The 24676-nt window shown below is 36.1% G+C and overlaps 1 protein-coding gene across 2 annotated transcripts in view; it reads left to right on the top strand.

The window, feature by feature from the left end:
- TMTC2 (transmembrane O-mannosyltransferase targeting cadherins 2) overlaps window positions 1-24676 on the top strand; it is a 264093-nt gene that overhangs the window by 220729 nt on the left and 18688 nt on the right. For both annotated transcript variants that reach the window (XM_086610426.1, XM_086610427.1), the window contains 2 exons: window positions 14438-14552; window positions 21650-21713. In XM_086610426.1, coding sequence (XP_086466552.1) covers window positions 14438-14552; window positions 21650-21713 — 179 coding nt within the window. The remainder of the gene's footprint in view (window positions 1-14437; window positions 14553-21649; window positions 21714-24676) is intronic.

Raw genomic sequence — 24676 nt, forward strand, 5'->3', positions numbered from 1 at the left:
GGAAATTTCAGTATTGCCGCCTCTCTGGGAAAGAAAAAAGATGACTATTGCCATATGTCAAAGTTTCATGGCCTGGAATATTATTATTAACGGTTTTGGCCTAACTTCGCTGGCTGCCGGTGGGTGGGCAGCTAGCAGTCCTGCTTCAGTGTGCGTGAGTTCTATATATCGAAGTGTCTGCTCTTTGTTGAAGACATCTACCTCCTTCCCAGCATCTTCATGGCTTGAAATGGATGAGTATTACAAAAAGGTTTTGACAAGTTGGCTACACCTTTGTGATACTAAGCCATGCATGTGCTTAAAGCACACAGTTAATTTGAAGGTATCTTTATAACTTTGGATTGGTTTTGCTAGATATGCAAAAAATATTTCCAGATGTGATTAGTCCCAAGGAACCAAAAATATTTAACTTTATGGACTAATTCTTACTGTATTTTAAAGCTGATAATAGACAAATCTAAAAATGCAAGCTATGTAGTCCCAGTTGGAAAATATAGAAAGAAGTAATGAATTTCATCTTAGTTAAGGAAGAAGGTAGGGAACCACAGACATACTACATATATCTTTATATATTGTTTTAATTTCCTTTTCTGATTCTAACTGGTAAATGTAAAATAAATGAAAATGAGTGGCCAAAAGGGAAAATTAATCTCACATAATAACCATGTTTTTACTTTGTGTGATTTCTTTGTCTGAATTGCTCACACATTGTATTTCTGGTTGGTCCTATGCAGGGTAAATTCTATATGTTAGGATCTCAGAATTGATACATACATTATTACTTGGAATGTGTAATGGTATTTAAATGAATGTAGCCCAGTGTGGCATTATTCTGCATTATGGTCATTGCAGTTCGTGACTTTGTCTTCTATTTATGCCTGTGCAGGTAAATCTGATAGGGGTATTTGTGCACATAAGCTCCATTATTTCAATTGAATGTAAGTATAGTTGATATCTCAAGATAATGAGGAAAAGTTGCAGGAGATTATTTCTTGAAATCCTACTCAAGCCCCTTCAAGCCTTTCTTATTAAGAAACCTATCCTTAGTTATTAGGCAATGTATTTGCATACAAATTCAAAGGTAGGTCTCAATAATCCATCCTGGCAATTGAAGTTATGATTGTGTATATTTTATTACAGGTGTAGACTTTTTTTTTTTTGTCTCTCTCAGTTCATCAACTTGCCTGTCTTTTCCTGCAATATTCCATCTGTGTCATTTTCAAGTGCCCTATAAACTAAAAGCAAGGTTATTCAAATCATCATTCATCCCTGATGTATTGACTTCTTCATTATCAGACTACAATATTAAAATGGTATATTTTTTCTGAATTAAGATTATTCTCTAAAAACTTTAACAAATTTTTCTTTCATTGTATCACAGGTACAAAAAGTCGTTTTGGTGTCCTTGTGCAGATATCATTATTGTAACATAAGCGAGATTCTGCCCTGCAGATTAGGAGTGAAGGGCAAAATTTAGTCAGTGCTGAAATAATGGTGTAGTAAAGTGTGATGCCAAAGGGCTGTACTCACAAGAAAGTTCTCTATACCAGTCACTGGATCTCTGTCATGGAGTATTTTATACATGGAGAGCTCTACTGAATGCAAGTGAAACCTTTTCTTTCGTTTGTATAGCTTCTGATTACTTCACCAAATTCAGTGATGTTACCCCACATTTAAATCAAAGTAGCTGTGAGAAAGATAAGGTTTATTTCTGCTTGGCTTATGTGTCTATGTAGTACAGGTGATCTCAAAACCTCGTAACTTTGGGCACAGGACTTTGTAAAATTTGAAATAAATTATCCTTACTTTTCTTCCTTTCCTTTTTCCCTTTCTTTTATTTTCTCATTTCTTTCCCCTGCTACTTATTTCATAGGATGGTTTGTGTTGGAAGGGACCTTTGTCCTGGTTTTGACTAGGACAGTTAGTTTTTCTTTTTAGATCTTAAAGATCATCTAATTCCAATGCCCCTTCTATGAGCAGGGATACCTTCCACTAGACAAGGTTGCTCAAAGCCTCATCCAGCCTGGCCTTGAACACTTCCAGAGATCAGTCATCCACAGCTTTTCTGGGAAACCTGTTCCAGTTCCTCAGCACCCTCTTCTTCCTTATCTCTAATTGGAATCTACCCTCTTTCAGTTTAAAGCTATAACCCTTTGTCCTATCACTACACACCCTTGTAAAAAGTCCCTCTCCAGCTTTCTTGTAGGCCCCCTTTAAGTACTGGAAGGCTGCTAGAAAGTCTCCCTGGAGCGTTCTCTTCTCCAGGCTGAACAACTGCAACTCTCTCAGCCTGTCTTCATAGCAGAGGTGCTCCAGCCCTTGGATCATCTTTGTGACCCTCCTCTGGACTCCGTCCAAGAGGTCCATGTCCTTTTTTACACTGGGGACCCCAGAGCTGAACGCAGTACTCCAGGTGGGGTCTCATGAGAGCAGAGCAAAAGAGGAAAATCACCTCCCTTGACCTGCTGGCCACTCTTCTTTGGATGCAGCCCAGGATATGATTGGCTTTCTGGGCTGCAAGTGCACATTGCCAGCTCATGTTGAGCTTCTCATCAACCAACAACCCCAAGTCTTTCTTTCTTGTATTGATCAGGAATCTGTAGTGTATGTTACTAGGGACATTCCAACTATTACATGGGAATCCCTAATGAACACTTTAAGCTTTATCTCTACATCTCATTAATTTGTTTTAGCACCTTGTCACAGGTACAGTCCATATCCTTTATGCCAAGTTTTAAACTATGGGGAAATACATCCGTATTTTGCATGTAAATCTTAGAGATTACTTTTTTCTTCAGCATGAAGATATTGGAACAGAGAATAAAATAGTTGGCATGAGCCCTAAAAAAACACATACCTCACGGAACAGCCAAATGAAAAGAGCAGTCAGTTGGGACACAACAGTGTGTTGATGGAGTAGCATGAATAAATGGACTGAAAATTTTCTTCTAAGTCCACACACATGCAGACGCTTATAATTTGCACTCCCAGGATGTGCAGATGTTCTTTTTGACTTCTAACCTGTTGAACTTTTTTGGAGCTTTCAGGAAAAATTGTTGATATTCTGTGTCTTTTAAGAGGCTTATATTTGTATTATAATGTGCTTTAATTCAAGTCTGAAGCCAAAGCTGTTCTTAGATGGTGTGATTTGGTGCAGGAGTCAGGTTATTTGATCACATGAAAGTTTGGAGAGAGGTGAACAGTTTCATGGTTGCTTCTTGGGATAATGCCCAAGACTAAAACCAAAACATGGAGCTTTTCTAGCTGTTAAAAAGAAGAGCTAACTCTGTCCCAGCTGAAACCAGGACATGCCACTACAGCACATTTCTCTGATCAGGCAAGTGTTGTAATTAGTTTTATATAGGTGCTGTCAATGGCTTTGCATTTCAGTGGATTTAGATTTAAAGAAGTGTTTCTCAAACTCATTATGCTTGGAGATGTCTCAAAGGGGGGACTAGTGGAAAAACTGAAAAGATATATGATGTTATGCCACTTCATTGGACATAAGGGGAAATAGCTTTAGTGACCAGAGAGAGTGGCAGTCCCCTCTCAAGCTGAAATGCATACAGCTGCTCACCTGTCCACCTTTCCCCCTTCTTCTTTCCCCCTTCTTCTTTCCCCCTTCTTCTTTCCCCCTTCTTCTTTCCCCCTTCTTCTTTCCCCCTTCTTCTTTCCCCCTTCTTCTTTCCCCCTTCTTCTTTCCCCCTTCTTCTTTCCCCCTTCTTCTTTCCCCCTTCTTCTTTTCCTTTCCAACATGCCAGTTATCTGAACATCTGAACTTTATGCAGAATCATTGTCTTACAAATATATCATCTTGATGGGTGATCTGATACAAGCTACTCAGGTACATGGCATACCACCAGAAATACCTAACAGATGAAAGAAAAAAAAAGCATATGAATCAGGAAGAAGAAAAAATGGCAGAGGAAAGAGTACTGAAGCACCAATGAAAAGCTTATTTTTGGCATAATCTATATGTTTTTGAACTAAAACAGTGGAGATTATTTCAGATACTAGATTTAAATACTCCTATGAAGTTTGAGCCTTTTAATTGGATATCTTTAAGATATGTTAAGAGTTTTGACTAAACTGAGTTGAACTTAATAAATGCTTATTTATTTTTTAATATCCATCTTTGTTTTCTATGGGAAACTTTTCTTCAAAATATCCTACACACATCTACTCAGGATATTGGATCTCATGCATCTCATGTTACTTCAAACATTTATCTCAAGTATGCTATTTTGGATCCTGCAGGACCTCAGTGGCTTCTGTCATCAACAGGTCAATGACACAATTGAAATGGTCTCCTCTGATCATAGAGGGGACTCTTTCTAACCTAGGTGCCTTGGTTAAATTCTTATGGTCAGTTGGGATGAATCCAAGTGTCAATTTGAGAAACCGCAGAGATACACCTATGAACTAACCAATTCCAAAGGAATTTTCATATAAATATTTTAAGAACATGTTGACATCTAAAGAACCAGTAAGTCAAATTTGTTAAGAAGTGTGCCAAACATAGAAATGTTCAGCCAAGTCAGACCAGTGACATTATGGCCCAGAGATTATTTAGTTTTGAATACAGTATTGACCACCCCCAGACAAAATACAGATCTTCCATTTCTGTCTGAGAAGTTGAAGAAAGAGTCTGTATAAAATTTGTCAATGAGATGAATTTGAAACAGTAAAACACTTAAGTGCTTGTCTATTTGAAAAGAAACAAAAATAAATTCTTCAGTATCTTTTCACTGAGATGGCTAGTAGGATGCAGTGTAGTTGAGGAGTTTAAAGTTGTTAAGGCTTTCTGTACTAGCTTTCACTTAAACAAACAAGCAAAGAAACTTATAAAGCTACAGTGTAATTTGTTATGCAAACATTTTACCTCCAGAACTGTCTTATTTCCTTTATAATTTGCTGTTTAAACAACAACAACAAAAAAACCCCAACCAACCCCCCCTCAAAAAAAACCAAAAAACAGCTACAAAAAAACCCACATCACTAAAGCAGGTTTCATTTTATTTATTTGCTAAAAATAGGGTTTGCTACTATGCCTCTTAAAGTGCATATAGTGGTCTCTCTCCAACGTAACGAGAATGGATGGGGAAAAAAGAGAGGAGAATTGAGGTTTCAAGATAAGTGTATAGAGGTCATTCTTCCCTTACATGTGTAATGGCTTAATTGGAATGGGCAAGTCCAGAACCCAACAGGATGTTCAAATTAACTCTGTTTTATTAATCACCATTGAGACCTATTTTTAAAAGTTTCCTTTGAATAATACATTGATTCTAATAACTCTAAATTGTTTAATGATTTCTTTTTCGTTATAAAAATGGATTATTCTCATTAGATTAATTATGCATTCGCTTAATTAGGCAATTCACATTGATCATCTGCCTTTTACAGTGCATTCCCAGTTACAGATATAAAACAAAAGGAAAAACACACTGTCGCATTAGGTAAAATCTAGTGTATTAGCTATACTCTCATTGAAGGAACAGATTAACAGATTCCCAAACATTCTAACTTTTTATTTTACATTATCTTGAACTTTTAAACTTGTGATAATTTAGGAGTTGTTTTTATAGATTTTTCTCATATTATCTGGGTTCTTTTACATAAGTTAAACTTGTTAACTGCTGTTTCTATTTTTTTTTTCACTTTCATCTGAAGTCTTTCTAATTGTTTCAGCACAGAACCTTTAGCCCTTTTTGATGCCTAAATTTTCACTTGGCTCTGTCAGCACTTTATATCTGTCTTGCCTTCAAAGATGACTGCTTTACCACTCTCCAGTCCCAGCCTGAAAATGGATTGGAACTGCTGTGGTTTAAGCTTCAAAATAAATTTCATTGAAATATGATAGCAGTGGATTTTCAAGCACCATTTTTTTCAGTCTTTAAGTCATACACTTACATGTTTTAGTGAGTGTGAGAATTTACGTATGTTTATAGATGTGCATTCAATTTTCTTCTTAGATGTGATACATTTATAATATTTCCTTGTAGTCACATTGTTCACAGTGCTGGAGCTTTGGGCCTTTGTTCTTCATTGCCTGAAGAGCAGCCTGGGAAAGCTTTATTTTTCTGCCATGTACTTAAGGAAAAGATCTTATGAAGAAACAGTGTAATAATGAAAAATAAAATGTCAAATTTGTATTGATAAGAAAGAGGAATATATCGACCATGACCTAGTAACAAAGTCTTACTCATTTCTTCAAGAGTTTTATGCCTGTGGAAGAAATGTCACCCTATTCCACAGAAAGGTCAGTTTTTATCTTTTTCAATGGAATGAATAAAACTGATTTCACAATCCATAATTCCAGTGCATGAGTTGTCCATTTCTGACAGGTTAGCTAAATGAAGTATATGCCGAATGATAAATAAAACACAGTGCATGGATCTGCTCCATTGGGAACACCAGATGCTATGCGGTGATTATGTGTTGAGAAATTAAATTCCTTGATGAGATGGGGTCAAAGCCAACCAGATGTAGCATGTCCATCACTAAGTCACTTTGCCAGCCTTCCCAATATGCACTCATGAACCTTTCAGCAAATGAAAGGGTTTTTGCCATTTTAAATCTTTTGGAAATCCTAGCATTAAATATATAATGATTTTGTAGGGAAACTATAAAACAAGTTTATGATACTCAAATAACACATGTTCATAGAACATTTGCGCTCTTTGGAGGAAGGGTCTCTCTCTATTTGAGCATAAAGTGCTATCAAATTAAGATCCTGACTTTGGACTATGGCCTACACCTCCTTCTACGATATCAATGAATGTCATTCCAAGAAGACAGGATTCCTAGACCCCAAACAGGAAAATGTAACTGACTTGCAGAAAGACTTCTTTAAGTCTCCAACTTTTCTGCTCCCAGAACTCTCTCAAATAACTTTGATTTAATAAAATATTCAGCTACTATTAACACAGACAGTATTTCTTACTTCCAAACTGAAACCAAACAAGAATATGCTGGAAACTGAGCTATTCAGAGGAATATGCCAATTTGAAGTTGTGGTTTTCTTGGCAACTGTGAAGAATGTGTGTACATAGGCATATGTACATTTATTGTCAAGTCCTTTTTGTTGCTTTCTAGGCTGTTACTATCACACATTAAAAGAAGAATATTACAAACCACTGTAATAACTATTTATTCCATACTCCGTTTAGAACCAATCACTTGAGTGGAATGCAGTGGAGTATTTCCAAACAAGCTAGGTCACCGACCCTAAATGCTGTGGAATTTCCATGTTTCTGGCTCTTCCCTTGAGTTTATCCTTAAATCTAATCATTCTGACATCCCAAATATATGGTTGACTCTGCTTCCTCAGCACAATAGATTAGACTGCTTGAGAAAGGCGGTATAGAAATTGCAGATCAGAGACAGGGCTAGAAATGCGGGTCTATGCTTCTTTCCTGTTGCCAAAATGCGGGATTTCTGCAGGAATTGAAAAAGCCTGTGGCATGAACAACCCCAGAGATTCCTTCATTAATGATCATATGTTTTAACCTATGAGTACTGTCCCATTATAAGGATTTTTTTAAAAGATGACATGGAGCTGTTAAAAAAGTGCAGCTGGATAGTTCTTTCCCATCCAAATTTCAGTTTTCCAAGTCTTATACATCACCAGGTGTCTTCATCATTAATCTTATGTTTTAGTGAGAGCTTCCAGTGATCCAGATGTGGTCACAAGTTCAGTCATCAAGTCCCAAAGGCTTGCAATTAAATTTTTTCTCTCTTATCTCTGATTGTGCTCTGGATGGCATCCAATGGTATATATAGCACAACTGCAACAGATAAGATTTCAGACAAAGAAAAAGGCTAATAGAAAAGATTTTTCTAAGCCAGTGCATTTATTGATGTTGCAGCACCTACTGGCTTGCATAGTCTTTCTATGTATTTTATTTGCATGGAATAATCTTCTCAATGGGAACCAGTTCAGGGGATAAACTCCCTGAAAGCTCTTCCAGAGAGAAAGCCAGACAACAACTTTAGATAAAGATGGAACAGAATATAAGAAGCAGTAAAAGAAACTAGAATGCTGCTACCATCTAGGTGACCCTGATGTAAGTTCTCTTTGCTTCCCCTGTCACATCCTACACATTCAGCAAGAAATTGTCTTAACAGACCTGGAAAGCAGGATCTTTTAAGCAAACATTCCCTTGCTCTGGCAACTGCTCATTCACAGCCAATGAATCTGTTTTGAAACTCTTAAAGGAAACAGTTACATTAGGTCATGTCTGTTGACTTGGCATCTTGCAACGTTGATTCATCACCTGAAAAGCTTTGGAAATCAACCCCAAGAGGAGGTCTCTCATTTCTTCCACAGAACGCTACTGAAATTTTCCATTCAGAAATCTCTGGTTGCATCTTCTCTTTGCTATGCATTGCCACAGCAGAGTTGAAGTTGATGGTGACTTCAGTGGTGGTTCTGCTCATGCCAGTGAGAATGTCATTCAGTTCTCAAGACATGATCTTGTAGCCTTACTATGTGCTTCAAAGACAGACACAGTGCCTTAGGTCAATCAGAACCCGATCCCTGTTTTGGTTTCTATTGAAACTTGAAATGCTTTGAAAGTACCAACAAATGTTCGGCTTCAAGTCCTCGATGTTGAATGCGCCAAAAAAACTTCTAGTGAACTTTATAATAAACAGATTTGACAGTTCAGTCTATGGTCTTGATATATCCACTTTTCATGTTAATAGTTAAGTTGCTGCCATGGAAGGAGAAAACTCTTTCAAAGAGGATAAGATGGAGAAGACTTGGTGACAAACATATATTAAAAGAAGCAAATGCTAACTATTTCATGTTGTGATGGGATTAGAAGTTTTTTACCCTCTTATTCAGAAGGTAGTTTACTTGATTTTGCTTGGATTACTGAAGGTATCAGGACAAGAGTGTAAGTTGTTGAAGTTTGAGTAAGTGCAGAACCAGCAGCATTCTGAGAACATTAGAAATGGTTCTTTTTAAAAGCAGCAGTAGCAAAAAGAGCTATTTCAGAAACCTACTGTGTTCTGGTACAAAGTATCTTTGAATGTTGGCCAGTGAGCAAAAGAGAGAGAATATTTCAATTACAGAAAGATTGGTGCAACTTGCACTTTTATCTACTAAAATAAAAGCTTATAGTGCCTGTTGGGAATAGTTCAGCACATTCTAGAGGAAGGCACTAATACCTTTGTGCTCTCAACATAAAAGATTACTACACCCAGGTATATCCCAGCCAATTAATACCTTTCATATTAGAATAAAGCAGCAGAACTACCAAATCAGATGTATGGCTTTTAAACTGGTGTTGGCACATGTCTTAAAATGCTTTATGAATGTTCACAATCATTTCAGAGAGACAATTATATAGGATAGCTGTATGCTTTCATCTCTTTGGATGAATATTTGTTTAAAATTTTGACAGAAGATGAAAATAAACTTTTATCTTATTTTTCAGTAGATTGCATATATTCCCTCAAAATTTTTTGGTCAAATATAGACTCAAAACCACTGATGATTTGCAAGAAAAGATAAATTTGAACAAGGATGTAGGTACAGAATTCTTCTGCTTTTATGCTATTTCCAATGCTTAGATATCTTTATTTAGGGAAAAATTCATTTAGTAAAAGAATAGTGAAGTATTGAATCAGTTCTCTGCTGTCAAAGGTCTTTAAGAACTCTTGGCTACACATTTACACTCATATCTGTGCTGTCTAGCAAGAAAGGTGGATACATCGGTTTAAAAAAGTAACATTGCTCCAGGCAAAGAACAATATTGTTGAAAATCACACCTGCACCTGGACTATGGATTTCCTACTTCCGTTCTGGAAGAACAGTAGTGAAAAATATACTTTCCTTGGAAAAGGAAAATCTGGGATTCAGAGCTTCTAGAAAGCTGTTTTCTCAAAAGCTGATTCTGATTCCAAAAAACAATCAGGCTACCATAATTTATGTTGTTGGCAAGAGTCAGAGTCATGACACCTGCAATAAGGAAGCTCTGTGTGTGATATTGGGCAGTGTCTCATAAATCATGATGTTTGCCAGCTGCCTGTCAGAGGACAAAATCCTGCATGTAAATTTAGACCCATACAAGAGGTTCCTGGATCTAGGGGCTTGTGGATCAGACCTTGCGATCGACCTTCAACACCTTGCCAGTATTCTGCTCTGCTAGTGCTCTTCTCTTGGAAAAACATCTTTATGACTTTGACAGGAAAAGTTCAGAAGTCTGCTTTTTAATGAAGAAAGTGCAACAGTAAACTGTCAATCCAGTTTATTCTTGTGTGAATTTAGTATATCATATTAAAAAGAACGGTGGGTAATGTTTTCAAGATGGGATGTCTCTACTTAGGTGCTTTAAATTAAATTTAAACGTGTGAATAAAATCAGTCAGCCTTTCAGGAGAACTTGGCAAATCAATTCTCAACTGAAAATTTCCACCTTGTACTGGGTCTGCTGGGATAGCGTTAACTTTCTTCTTAGCAGCCTGGATGATGCTGTGTTTTGGATTTGTGGCTAAACCAACCTTGATAACACACCAGTGTTTTGGCTGTTGCTGAACAGTGCTTGAACAGTGTCAAGGCTTCCTCTTTTTTCTACTCTGTTCCCTCAGCAAGTAAGCTGGGGATGGACAGGTAATTAGGAGGAGACACGTATTAGACAGCTGACCTGAGCTGGCCAAAGGGATATGCCATATTGTATAATGTCATGTTCAGCAATAAAAACTGAGGGAGAGGAAGAGTAGAGGTTTTGGCGTCTGATCTGGCCTTTGTTTGGAGACTGGCAGAGTGTCAGTCTACATGTGAGAAGGGGTGAGTGATCTCCTTCACTTTGCTGTTTTTTGTTGTGTGGTTTTTGTTTTTTTTTTTCTTCTTTCCTTCATCTATTAAACGTTCTTATCTTGATCCACAAGTTTTCTTGCTTTTGTTCTTCCTGTTTTCTCCCCTCACCCTGCTGGGGCTGGGGGAAGTGAGTGGGATGCTGGCAGAGGACAACCCACCACGCACCTGTATGCTCAGGTATTGACTTTTCCACTAGATTGAGAAGAAAGCAGTCAATCATATTTATAGCCCACCCAATTAAGGAAATGCTTAATCAGCAGCCTCTGATTAAATCACCTCTACTCAGGCAGCGAGTAAGGCACTTACAGGGTGTTTATCTCTTTTGTTTGCAGTCAGTATCTTGTAAGAGTTTCAGTGTAGAGGATGCTACAGTTGGTTTCAGGAGGGTGCTATGTATTATCTGCTACCTACCCACTTAGCATGAGTTATTGCCACTGTTATTACCACCTCTAGTAGAGGGAATAGGCTTTTTATGGTAATCCTAGAATTTTCTTTTCTGAGGAACTGAAAATTTTACTCCTACTTGACTGATGTCATGCAGTACTTGCAATTGTTTTTCATTAACTTTGGTAATCCTGTAATAAAAAAAATCCTTTAATATGTTATACAAAATAATATTCCTATTATAGATACGCTTTTTAGAGACCTAGTAGTAAGTGGAGAGCAAATTCAGGTTTTAACAATTTAAAGCAGTAGTTAGAGTTAATCCTGACTCTTTTGATGTGTTTATGTAGACTAATGGAAGGTATGCAGCCAAAGTCCTAGAAAAATAAATAAAAATAAGATTTTAAGTAAAGCATCTAGCAGTGCTTTTCAGTAAATATATATAATGTCGTCCTGTTTTAAATTAGACTTCTTGTAGAAATCTAAAGCATGTACAAATTTTGTAATATCTTCAGTATATGTTGATTTTATGGACCTCTTAAAGAGCTAAGAATTAACCTAGTGTGAGGCTTAAGAGCACCAGTAAGCCATTTGTATTGGTTAGAAATAGTCTCCAATAATGTTATATTTTTAGAAATTACATGAATGAAGTGCCATTATTTTACTGTTTAATAAATGTATCTGAAGTCAAGAAATTTGTTGATTATGTCATGTGAAGTAGAATGTATCAGTTACATTTTATTACATTAGGGGTAGTTACAAATATCCATAAGATAACATCTCTGTTGAGCATCAGTGTTAAATATTTCATACAGAAAACCAGAAGTATGTTTCTAAAGATCTGTCTCCAAAAACCCTTGAGTAATTTTTATTGAAGACAATAATAAGAGTTTTTTTGCTCCTTATGGAACTAATTAGCTTAATGACCAGTTGACAATACTTTTAAATACTACACTGCAAAATATTTTTTCTAAATTAAGTTTATAATTTTTCTGAGAATGATCTTGAATGTTCACTGTGTCTTGAAATCGAAAAGGTTATATCGTCTTTCTTCCGCCTGGCTGGACATATCAATAGTGCATCCAGTTACTAGTGTCTCATTCTGCCAATGCAGTGCTTTCATTAACAAAAGAACTTTAACGTTAACAGTTTAAGGCTGGTTTGCTTTAACATGAACCTAAAGATTAGGGATACAGTTTTAGTTAATTAGTTGGAAGAGAATTGGAATACTGGTTGGTCAAGCTTGTTTCAAAGATTTCTCTTTAAAGGAAATAGGAATTCAGCCCAAACCAAGAGATGTGAACTGCTTATTGTAGTTGGTAGATTTACTTGTCTGAGAATTTTCAGATTCATATCTGAGTTTGTCCTGCCATATATACGACATACCCTGATGTAGTACTCAAAAGAAAAAACAGAGAAAGAAAAAAGCAAACTTACAGCTTTTGTCAACATTTTTTTTCTTCCCTTCTTAAGAGACTTCTATTTATGGCTCAAGCAATGGTTTCAGATTCTGAAGAGAAATTAATTTCTTATAATACAAACTGTTCTTATACGTTTTCTTTTTATGTTTTCCTTTCTTTTTAGTTGTTTATTTATTTATTCTTCTGTGTGAGAAAGCCTTTTTAGAAATTAAATGTTTCTGGAAACACTGAACACAAAGCATCATAATGCATGAGAGAAATGCACATATTAGAATGTGAATGTAATTAAAGCAGGCAAATCTTATGCAGAAAGGCATAAGAATGCAGAAAGGCACCTGAATGTTTTTCCAAGACTTTTTGCGGATCTGAATAACTAAGATACAGATGACTGACTGAGTAAATAATCTTCCATCTCTTGCTAAGTTGAAATGTATCCACAGAGAAAAGAAAAAGCTAGGAAAGCTGTCTTTCATCACTTTTTGTATTGAGATAATTCCTTCTGCGAAAGTGTTCATCGTACCAAAGCATCACTGGATTCACTGTGCCCCTACAGACCTTGCTAGCTCTGGTTAAGTGGATTTTCTGCTAAAGTATACGATGAGTATGTAAGTAACAGGGAATGTATGAGGAAACAAGGCAAGGAAAAAAGAAAATCCCTCACCATAAGAGGAAATAATTTGTTCATGGCATATGCTTCTGGAAGAGGCCTGTGGCCAGTGATGGCTTGGTGGAATTCTGGTTGAGTGGTGTTGCTCTATAAAGTAAGATAAAAGAGGAAGGATGAGTTGCTGGAATGTATAATCACCATACTTTAAGGTAGCGTTTCCAAATATAAAGTTAGGTAGACACAGAGTCTAGACGTCTGAAACCTTTCAAAAGGTCCTTGATCCAAAAATAACACATTTTACAAATTTGGTGTGAAAAAATCATTAAAAAGAGCAGAAATAAGGTGATTTGAGTACCTTCCAAAGTGCTTTTTTTTTTTTTTGTCTTCTTCAAAGGAAAACTCATTTTGATGGAGTTCTACTAGTTATTACGTGTTTTGTTTTGAAACTACTGTACTTTAGTTAAAGTTTGGTTAGTGCTAAATTATTCAGTCTTTTCAGTTTTAACTTCGTTTAATGATTATGATAATATCATTTGTAAAAATTCAGTCACTTGATTTTAGCCATTGTCAGGTTTTTTATGTGGAAGGTAAGGATCATGTAGTAAACTTGTAAAAAGCTGTCTGTTGTGATTCTCTTAGTGTTACTGAAATATTAGTTCATGAAGGTATACATATATATAATTTTTAAGCAAAGTATCATTTATCTTTCTAAAGATGAAGAAATATGTTTGCATATATATGTAAAAATATATTTTGTGTGTGATTTTGAGATATGCTTTTACAATGGGAATATATTTGATTTGTGGATGCTATCTTATTTTATTTCATTTAGTTTTGAGGAAGTGAAGATCAGTGTATAGGCAAAAGGCAAGTTCTTAAATGGCAGGCTTCACAGAGATTGGGAGTAGTGTTTCTTGGTGGCTAAGTTTTACTGTATCATTCTCACTACTCATAAATATTTTCTGCAAATATTGCAGTTAGTTATTACCTGTCATATTTATTGCATTTTTTCTACATCATTTGTTATATTTTAAAGATATTGAGATACAGAGCAGATCAACAAATGATTGAATCCGAGACACTGATTTGTTTCCCCCCCCCCCCCCCCCCCCGCCCCCCAATTCCTTTTTGTAACTCTAGTGTTGGAAGTATTATCCATCAGTTGTCTTCTATGGTCTCATGTTCATGCACTCCCTTGCAGGTCAGTTCCTCCTTGAAGAATCCCGCCTGATAGAAGCAGCTGAGATGGCAAAAAAAGCAGCTGAACTTGATAATACAGAATTTGATGTTGTTTTCAATGCAGCCCATATGCTCAGGTCAGTGCTTTTACATCTGCCTTGCTTGATTTTCCTCCCTTCTTTTGGAGGAAAAAAGCCTTTACTGCCTTTGCTTACACAGGGTTCATTTTAAAACCCAGCAACTCTTTTGAATAATTTAATATTACTAATAAGATAAAAATAATTGGAATGAAACTGTTGCAGGACTTAGTACTTTCTATTTCTGATTTTCTATGTGTTATCTCATAATTTCTTATCTTTAAAACTTCTGTTGTTCACAAACAGATAATCCTTTTTTCTTGCTTACAAGAACCAGTGTTTCTTTTGTGAAGAACTTTCTGTAAGATTTCCTTTCACCTGATTTTTAAAAATTTAGGACACAACAATTGCGAATAATAGACCATATTTCTAATCTGCATGTAACTAGAGAATATTGAAAATATCACATTTTATGTTAATATCAGTAGGGAACACTACAATAATTAGAAACCTAAATATTCCCAGGCTAATGATGACTTCGAGACTCATAGGAGCACTTAGTGATATAATCAGAATCTGTGATTTAAAATGTAGTCTTATTTTTAATTCTGTTCTCCTATCTGAATAGAATAAAACTTTAAACTTCTTTTTTCCTTTTAGAGCTGTCAGACCTGGATATTCAGCAACATTAAGCTTCTGTCTGAACATTATCATTAAACTCACATTACTGTAATAAGTATCCTCCATGCTGATTTCTAGGATAACTATCTAATTATTGTCTATTGTCCGCTTAATAGCTATGAGGATACTGGATTTCATTTAGATTATACCTATGCTTAGGAAAATGCATGAAAAAGGAAATAAAAAATATACTTCATTAGCACAAAGCAGTTACTGAGATAATTTCTCTAATGAAGATATCTCACTTAGCTGTTTATACTTTTAACATTTAGAATACGAAATAAAAGGAAAGAAAATGGTATTAAAGAAAAGGTAGAATCAGCTTCAGCCAAGTGACGTGTGTTTCAGAATGAAGGGTTCTATAGGAGGATTTTTAAATAAGCCCCAAAATGCCCTTTGAGAAATAACTCTTGCTACTTGTAGGTTAGAAAGGAAACCAAGACAAATGATTCACTGATAAACAATAGTTTGACTTGCCACAGGTGTGTGTGAACTATTTTAAGGACCCTTCCCTTCTTCCTGATTATTTTCTGAATGATATCTCTCAAGATAGAATTCAGTAATTTGAAACATTTAGATTAAATGAAACAAATTATCAAACAAATTATCAGCATAGCAAGTTAGGCATGAAAGCTGAATCCAGACGAATGTTTTTGTGGATATTTTAAAATGTGATGGCATAAATCAATACTATTTTTGGGAATAGGTTTAATAAATCTCTTATTTTCTTGGTGAGCACTGAGTGAAGCATCCCAGGTCTTGAAGGCACATGTCTTTACATGGGGATATGAGTATTTTTTCACACTCAGAATAAGAGCTGCTATACTGTACATCAGCCATGGTTACCCTACTTTATCTGGTTGGGAGTGGACACTTTTTGGGAGGTTTTGACCAGCATTGAGCTCAGTGATTCTAAACTACGTTCTCTATTTTAGCTGTATAAGCAAAAAAACGACATCTTCAGAAAGTAAAAAAAAAAAACCACCACAAAACCAAAACCCTTAGAAGTAAAAAAAAAAAAGCTGGTGGTTTAGCTTAGCTAGAATCTAACTGTGCTCCTTTGGGATACCCAATTGGTCTAATTTTTCTCTTAAATATTCAGCTTTCTTTGTGGAAGATCGTAATGTCTTCCTAATATGCTCTGAGAGTCTAAAGTGGTCTGGAGGATTTAGCAAGAGTCAGGGTGGCAAAGTGAAATTCAGTGCTGCCAAGTATTTTCTTAAAATCACGTGTGTTATGAGCTGACTGAGTATTGCTAAAAGCTTACTATTCTGTTGTCTTCTTTTGTTCACTGCATTACTTAGCAATTTATTGGTATGTATATATATTGCTTACATAATAGCAGTTGGACAAGAGGAATGTATATTCATTCATACATTAGGATAGAGCAGCTACAAATCATTCGTGAGTCTGGGGGACTTCAGAAGAAGCTGATTTTCAGGATATGTAGAATGATGGAGAGTTGAGGACATTCCAAGAGAAAAGCAGATACCAAGATACAAAAGAGGAAAGAAAGGAGGGAATACTCAGGCTGGCATAGAGTGACAGAGCTAGAAACTGTGGATGCTAAAGACAATCATAAACGAAAGGCTGAGATTATTAAATATAATAGTTTCATGTAGGTGACCAACTATTCTTTAGATACCGTAGAGAGCTGCAAAAACTCACTGGTAAGTGAGTAAGAATGTTGAATGGACTGCACAGCTGTGAGGTAGAAGTTCACAGGGCATGGAAGTGAATTGACTGTCGTGAGAGAGATGGGATAAATTTTATAGATGTGTTGTGGATTAAGAGACAGAAATTGGTATTAATGTGGATGATGCAAGTGTCCTAAATGACTGGGAGGCAATAACAGTAGCTTAGATTTTTGTGTGATTTGTCTAATGTTTTTTCTCAGACCAAATATTCTACCCAGTAATGTACTGTTGAATTAGAAAGGAGTCATCTTTCCCTCCTGTCATACTCCTGTTTCCACCATTAGCCAAGGAATGTCAGGAGATTCGGAAACATGCAGACATTTCTTCAGAATCACAGGCAAATTCTTTCAAATCTGGGTTACAAGTGCTTTGGATGGAAAACAATCACAACATTCCCTCCAAGTCCAATTTATTTTTCTACTCTACTGCTAAAATATTTTCCTTTTTTTCAATATCTTTACTTTCTGAGAAAAATGTTTAAATTAAAATGAAACCTAAATAAAAATTAACAAGTTTTGAAAATTTTGAACTGGAATGCTGCAGGTTAATTTTTTTTTTCTTAAATTTGCAACAGAATTGTTAACTATGTCCAAGTGCAGTACTTGTATTTATAGATAGCCTGTTCTCAGTTTACCAGGCACAAGAAAGATTTCTGCTCCTTCTGTCAGGTATTCCAACACTGTTTACTTCCTCTCTTTGTGGCTAAATCTGAAGCTGAATTCAAGAAAAAAAAAACTGAGTTGGTTCTGTTTGCATTGAGAGACTTCCCTGTTCCTAATTATACAAACATAGTTATGAATTTTTTGCCTAGATGACTTCTGTAGGATCCTGATAATGCAATGCCAGATGAATCAAGTCATCTGTAATATGGGCGAGCTGTGGGATGAATGTAATTAATTCCTTTGCAACAGTCTGGTAACTTTTAACTTGCGTAGTACTTGCCTGTAAAATTTGTTTTCTCAACAAATTTGTTTTCCAGACAGCTTCATTCAAGGGTCATGTAGCTGTTTGAGTGGTTGTTCTTCAAGCAGTAACTGGTCATGTGTTTTATTTTTGTAGTATTTGCTGTGCGCTTGCTTATTGCCTCAGTTTGAAGCCTCTCAGAAAAGCTAGATCCATTTTAATGGAATATAGTGAAGCATCTGTTTGTAATGCCGTACGGTGACTGTAGCTTCAGTGACCGAGTCATGTATTAACAGTGCTAAATTTCACTTTATAGTTGTATACTGAGATGAGCTGCTGTGCGATAAGTTTCCTGTGATCAAGGGGATGGTTACTTCGGGAATGAGGAATGGCAGTGTGGTGACACCACTGTGCTAATTAGAAACAGGAAAAGAGCTTTGTGTTGTCTCCAAATGAAAACAAGCAAAAGAAGGACAGCTTTGCTTAAAAGCACATTTTATAGGAATAACTGTTTTTTTCACACTTCTGTAAGTCAGTGGATTGCTTGGGAGACACTCGTATTACATGAAGTTCTAGCATGTTTATTGGCTATTTGAAAACGGAAGTGTAAATTAGAGCAATATGGCATGACATGGTCGTCTTCTTTCAGTGAATTTCTGTGAGAGTATTTTGGCTTTTCAAGTACACTGACTGAACGCAGAGCGTAGTTGCTGGCACGGTCTCATTTGCACAAGTTCACCCTGTGTTATTGCCTAAACAGATTTTATTCATTCTTTAATTACTGTCCATGTGCTTAAATATATATATGTATGTATATATGGCTAAGCATATATACGTATAGTATAGTATAGTATAGTATAGTATAGTATAGTATAGTATAGTATAGTATAGTATAGTCTGCAAATTTTGTAACTGTTGTAAAACAAAAAATGTGGATGAAGCGTTACATGTGTGAGATCTGATAACGATTTTGTTGTGACACAAAAAGATCCATTAAGAATGCCAAATATCAACATTCAGTATTTTAAAATAGGAATCTCTCTGGAGAAAACTTCCTTATAGCTGGACTGATATCCATGATTTCACTTAAAAAAAAATCATCAGTCTGAAGCCTTATACCAACCGATAAGCAGGTTAAACATAACCCTTTCCCATTCACATGTTTATGTATCAAAACCAGTCAGCATTGGTGGTGTTTTTGTCTTAAAGCAATACTTTTTCCAGTGATGAACATGAAGATTCAAAGTGAATGCCAGCTGGATATAATGGTGTCAGGAGAACCTAAGAGCGATGTGTTGTCAAGCACATTTACGAGGTGTCACAGGCAGTCAGCTGGAACAAAATACAGGGAACCGGTAGGTCTGGAGGCTCAGGTTAAGAGATACAAGAGACTAAAAAGAGGAGACATTTTTGTTCCTTAAAATAAGATTGAATGCTAGGTGTTAATGAGAGAAATTGGATATGTTTTCAAGGTCAGTTGTCATGGAAAATTTAGGATAGAGGTTGAAATATAGCTATGAAAACTGTGAAAGAACTTGGCCTTCCAAACTTCTCTTTGCTTCCTTTCCTTCCATTCTGTTTTATCAACATTTTACCTAATGTTTTACTCTAATATGAATTATGTTTTCTTTAGTGATGTCCTTCCATTGTTTGACATTGATCCAGAGCCCTTTACTGCTCAATGGCTTAGGGTTACTGCAATTTCCTACCTCTGTGCCTTTAATTTTTCTCAAGGGAAAGCCATTCCAGGCCTTAACCTAATGGATTTCTAGTTTACATTTCCAGTGAAAATGGGAACTAGAATTCTACTGTATCTTAACTAAAGGAACTGTTGCTGAATGCACCAGAAATGGAACTGGCATTGTCCTGACCAGATTAGTGTGGTGTGCATTCATTTCTATAAACTGTTTTTAATGGACAACTATAAATTCAAACTGATTTCAATTTAGGAATTAATGATGCATGTTTCAAGATGTACATGTGGGAGGCAAGCAAACCATGTATTTCCACTGGGCTAAAAGGGGACAGGATTTTAATTTGTTCCACGATCGCATGCCAACAACACTTTTTGGAGGTGAAGTGTACCGTTCTGTAGCTGCCTCCTGGGTAAGCCACCTCATTTATGTTACAGAATTTCACCACGTACATTGTTTCCTGACAGTTCTGTGCAAACAGGGAGAAAAAAAGCTCTGTGACATGTTTCATTTTATGTGCCTTGTAGTAAATCTTGAAATTCGGAAGCGTAAGATTATTTTTTTTCCAGTCGTTTCAAGTGCTACTAATGCCCAGCAGGAGTGATTCAGAAGCATGTTAAATGAATATTTTTAGACATTCAATCGTTTTTAACCACTGCAACCACTGAGTCAATGATACATGTGCAAAGTAATTTAAAACAGTTAACAGGTATAAACCAGGTTCTACTTGGCAAATTGTTAGTCAGGAAGTGGTTTCAGCTTGCACGTGAATTATGTGAGAAACTTCAAAGGGATTATCCTTCCTCCCTTTCTCCTCCCAGGACCAATAACTGTCAAAATGTGTTGATTGGGATTAATTGCTTGTCATGTATTATGTGGCTCATGTTTAAAATTTGAGTGGATGCGAACATAAAATTAGAATGCAATTTGATCACTGAATAACAAAGCATGTAAAAGCTCATGTAATGAACAAGGTAAAATCTCCAGATGCAAGTGCTCAGTTGATTGATACTCTTTGAACTAGTAACTGTTCTTGGAAGCAGAAGAAAAGAAGGAAGAAAACCAACCAACCCTACTCAACGATCTTGTTTTCTAATTTTTCCATTTTGTATCGCAGAAATGCATCTGTAATCACATAACTAACACAAATATGCTGAAGATCTCCTTTCTTAACTCTTCTATGAAGGGACCTAACTCTTCATAGAAAATAAAGCAAGTAACTTTAGCAGAAGATATGTGGCCTGCCTGAGAGTTCTGCTTGGTTGTTCTTACATATTTACCATCTTTTTCATTACCTGTATGTGATCACCTGATATTAGGCCGGTAGCTAAAATGAATAGTTGGAGGGAAATTAAGAAGGTGGAGACAAAAGGAGAAGAGAGGAGTTTGAGAGAAGAGCCTGTTGAGACAAAAATGTGTTTGGATTTCTTTGGCAACATACTGGATTTTCATTTGCAGGCCTTAAGCTGAAAACTCAGGAGAAGAAATAAAAATTAAACTACTAGGAGAATGTAGACGCCATCTATATTAGTAAGGAAAAGAAAAAGAAATGAGCTGATAGTGCTTCAGGTACCCAGAAACTCATCTTACTCCCCTGGGATATAAGATCTAAGTTCTAATTCCCTCTCAGACTGGTATGAGTAAATGTTGAGATCAGAACTCTCTTTCTAAATAAATTCTCTGAATCATGGAAACTTATTTTTGAGATCATTGTATTCTCTGATTTTTCCTTTTTTTTTTTTTTTTTCTGGAATGATAGTGTTCTTGGTGAGACACAAAGAAAAGAACTGCATTATTTTATAATCTACAGGTTCATAATTTACTGATAAAGTATGGCCAATTACAAAACGAGCCAGATTTTCCTCTGGTGAAGACTGTTACATCTCTGGTTTTGCCTAAGTTGAGTGTTTGGCCTTCTGCATTTCTCTCCAGTGTGTACTGACACAATTTCAGAACTAAAAAGAAAATAAAGTATGCGAAGAGGATTGGTGATAATGAACATTCTGAACTACAAAAAAATATCTTTTAGATTGACATATTTTGTGCATTTATTAGGGTAATATCCTTAAACAATGGGGAATAGTTACAGTAGTTTTCTTTAACTATGCTTCTTTAGGTATGGTTTCTTTTTTAACCCAAGGAAAATGAGGTGTAATTGTATTTTTTTTTTCTGTCCTGATAGACAAGCCAGTCTCAATGAAGAAGCTGAGAAGTATTATGAAATGGCAGCAGGATTAAGACCTAATGTAAGTACCTTCTTAATGATATCCATTACTTGAGTTGATGAACATGCTACAGTGCAGAACCCTTTGTGTCAAGGAGAAACTTCTTGCTGGAGCATTTGATCTCTCAGCCTATATTATATATGTTCTTTTAATGGTTAATTATTGGATAGTCAGATAATGCTGTTCATTTTTCAAACCAATCACTCTGCTTTCATGTTACCTCAGTGAAGTGTTCTAGCAACGAGTCGTACTTGGCTAACATACTTGGGAAAGTTTTCTAGATTTAGATTTATTTGTCTACCTTTAAATGTGTTAAGTTTGGAAAGCTCTCCTAATTCCATCTGTTTTCATTAGTAAAAGAGAATGAAAGGCTATTCTGTGATCCACTGCTTAAGGCATTTGAAATAATGCATTTATGCCCCTTCCTCTGTCATGAACTTCTGAACATGAACAACAAACACCATCTCTCTCTTTTTCCTCTTTGATTCTCTCCCTCATCCCTGGGGGTGGGGGAGGGTGAGAGAGGGACCGTGTAGGGTTTAGTTGCCAGAGCGGCCTAACCCACGATGCTAGGTATTGATGACAAGCTTTACATGTTAAGACCAAAGTATCCTTTTTTCAGGATAAGATCATCAGAACAGTTTATTATAGCAACTTTCTTCTAACTTTGATTAGTTTAAGGTAAAATCTAATAGGTGCTGCTGTTCAGCTTTCTTTAATTTCACTTTTATGTTCAAGATGATAAAGTTTAACTTTCTAGCTAAGCATAGGAGGCATATGGTTCACAACTTTTAAAAACTATTTTAGTGATGCAAAGTGGGAAGGTTGTATCCGTTTTCAATGCCAGCATCAACTGATGACTGTACAAGGGCAGTCTCTCAAGAATAAAAATAGAAACAGAAGTAGTCGTACATATCTTTTTTCTTGTTATTAACTCTCAAATTTACCATAATAGGTTCAGGATGGGAGGAAATGAAGCCACTCTTAAGAGGTTTTCTAAGTAGTATGCAATATAGTGCAGACATAGTAAGACAGAAGCTCCTGATCTTTCCAAAGGAGTATGGAGTCCAAATTAGTGAAATCCTGTGTGCTTCATAGCTACATCTGAACTGGTAAATTAAACTTGCCCGGGACTATTCTCTAGTGTTGATCCAACCAGCTTCTTAGAGCGTGGCCAGGTACTGTCTGCGAGACTGCAGTAGCCCTATCCAGAGCTGTGTAGGAACCATCCTCACAGCTTGAAAATGCCCACAGTTCAATTTTTTGTTTGAGATATAGCCTATGTATCCTCTCACAGTCTTATGAATATGAAGGATCAGCAAAATTATTTGAGTCAAGATGCTAAAGAGATACCCTTATCCAAAATATAATGCTGAAGGATTTTCATTTTATCATATCACTAATGATCTAGAAATGTTTCTTTGTAGAAAATTCAAAATACTAGATGTCTGAATGTGGTGTAATGTACAGATGCATGCATACATACAGCTCCATATATATATGCACACATTTCTAGATGTGTATTTGTGTGCACCTGTTTAATGTTAGTTGCTAAGAGATCTGTTCCCACATTCCCTCTTGGTAAGAATATTGTGGCAGCACTGAAGTCTCTTTCTGTGCAGTGGATGAGCCTTGTTCCTAGAACAATTAAGTGCTAAAAGCATCTGTTTAACAGGAACCTTCCCCCTTCTGGTGCTTGCAATGATACCTGTTGACATTAGTGAATTTTGAATCAGGATCCCAAGTAAACTTGCTCTCTGCTTTTTTTCAGCGTGATTTTTTTTCTCCAATAGTTCCCCAGTCACTCCTCCAGATTCCAAGTTGAAGATCCATTTCTCTGTTACCAATTCCTTTCTTATTCACTGTTCCAAGACAACTAAATTATCAGTTATTCTTTAGAATTAGTCCCACGCCTAGCTCCTGTGAGATTTTCAGCTAGTGCAGCCTGAAACAACACTCAGATTTCCATTCTCTTGCATCCATTTCATTACAAATATTACATATCATGTAATATCTCTAATATCACTATTATAAAATACTATCCTTAACAACAATAAGAAATGTTGATAATACTACAAACTCAATCTTTTACTGATTGTTAGCGAATTTGTATGCTCATCGAGCTTTCATGGCACAGTTTTGGTTTTGGCATTCTCACTTTGTTTTCCTTTTGCATCCCTTTCTTCGATTTCTCTACCACTCCTGATGCTTTTGGAGTGAAGCAATACTTCGTACACATGATTTCCTCACCTGCTGCCCAACATATAAGCCCTTTGGATCAGAAGCTGCTCTGCTGAGCCTTTCTACACCCAAGTCCAGTTTAAATGGCCATCTGAGTTACGACATTCAGAGCTACTTAGTTGGCTATTTCAGTGTTTTTTTCAGACAACTGCCTCCACTCTTGCATTTGTCTCCTAAGCAAGCCTTCTTTTATTTCAGTGCCTCAAGATTGGGGCACAACAGCGAGCAAACAATGTGCCTTAATGTTTGAGTCACTTTCTCATTCAACTAATCCGTTTTCATAAATGTTGTGACTAAGGAGGCTAAAAACATCCTCAGAAAAACAGTATTCAGTTACAGGAGAAATGTAACTTATCTGAAACTTCTCTCTCTTCTATTGTTTTTAATAAAGCAAACATAGATTTTATTTTTGTAGTATTGAAGATGATTCAGTCATCATTGAACTCATTCTGAGAGGACTGAAAAATACTGAAAATACCATTTATTTTCTCTGGGAAAAGCTTTATTACAATGAATAAAGTATCTGCAAAAAAATTATACCCAGTAAAGGAACAACTGAATACAGCACAGGCGTGTTGAAATGCATATCTCCATCTTGAATGTCATCTTTGCTTTTGGATATACCTTCGTTCTGCAGTGTGTAAAATAATTAAAACACTTTGGTACAATAGCAGCACCAGCTGAAATGCAGCTTGGCTGCAAAGAAAAAACAAATCTGGCTAGTATTATTATTCCAGATTTAG

Source organism: Tauraco erythrolophus, chromosome 4 (assembly GCF_009769465.1).
Source record: "Tauraco erythrolophus isolate bTauEry1 chromosome 4, bTauEry1.pri, whole genome shotgun sequence".
NCBI lineage: Eukaryota > Metazoa > Chordata > Aves > Musophagiformes > Musophagidae > Tauraco > Tauraco erythrolophus.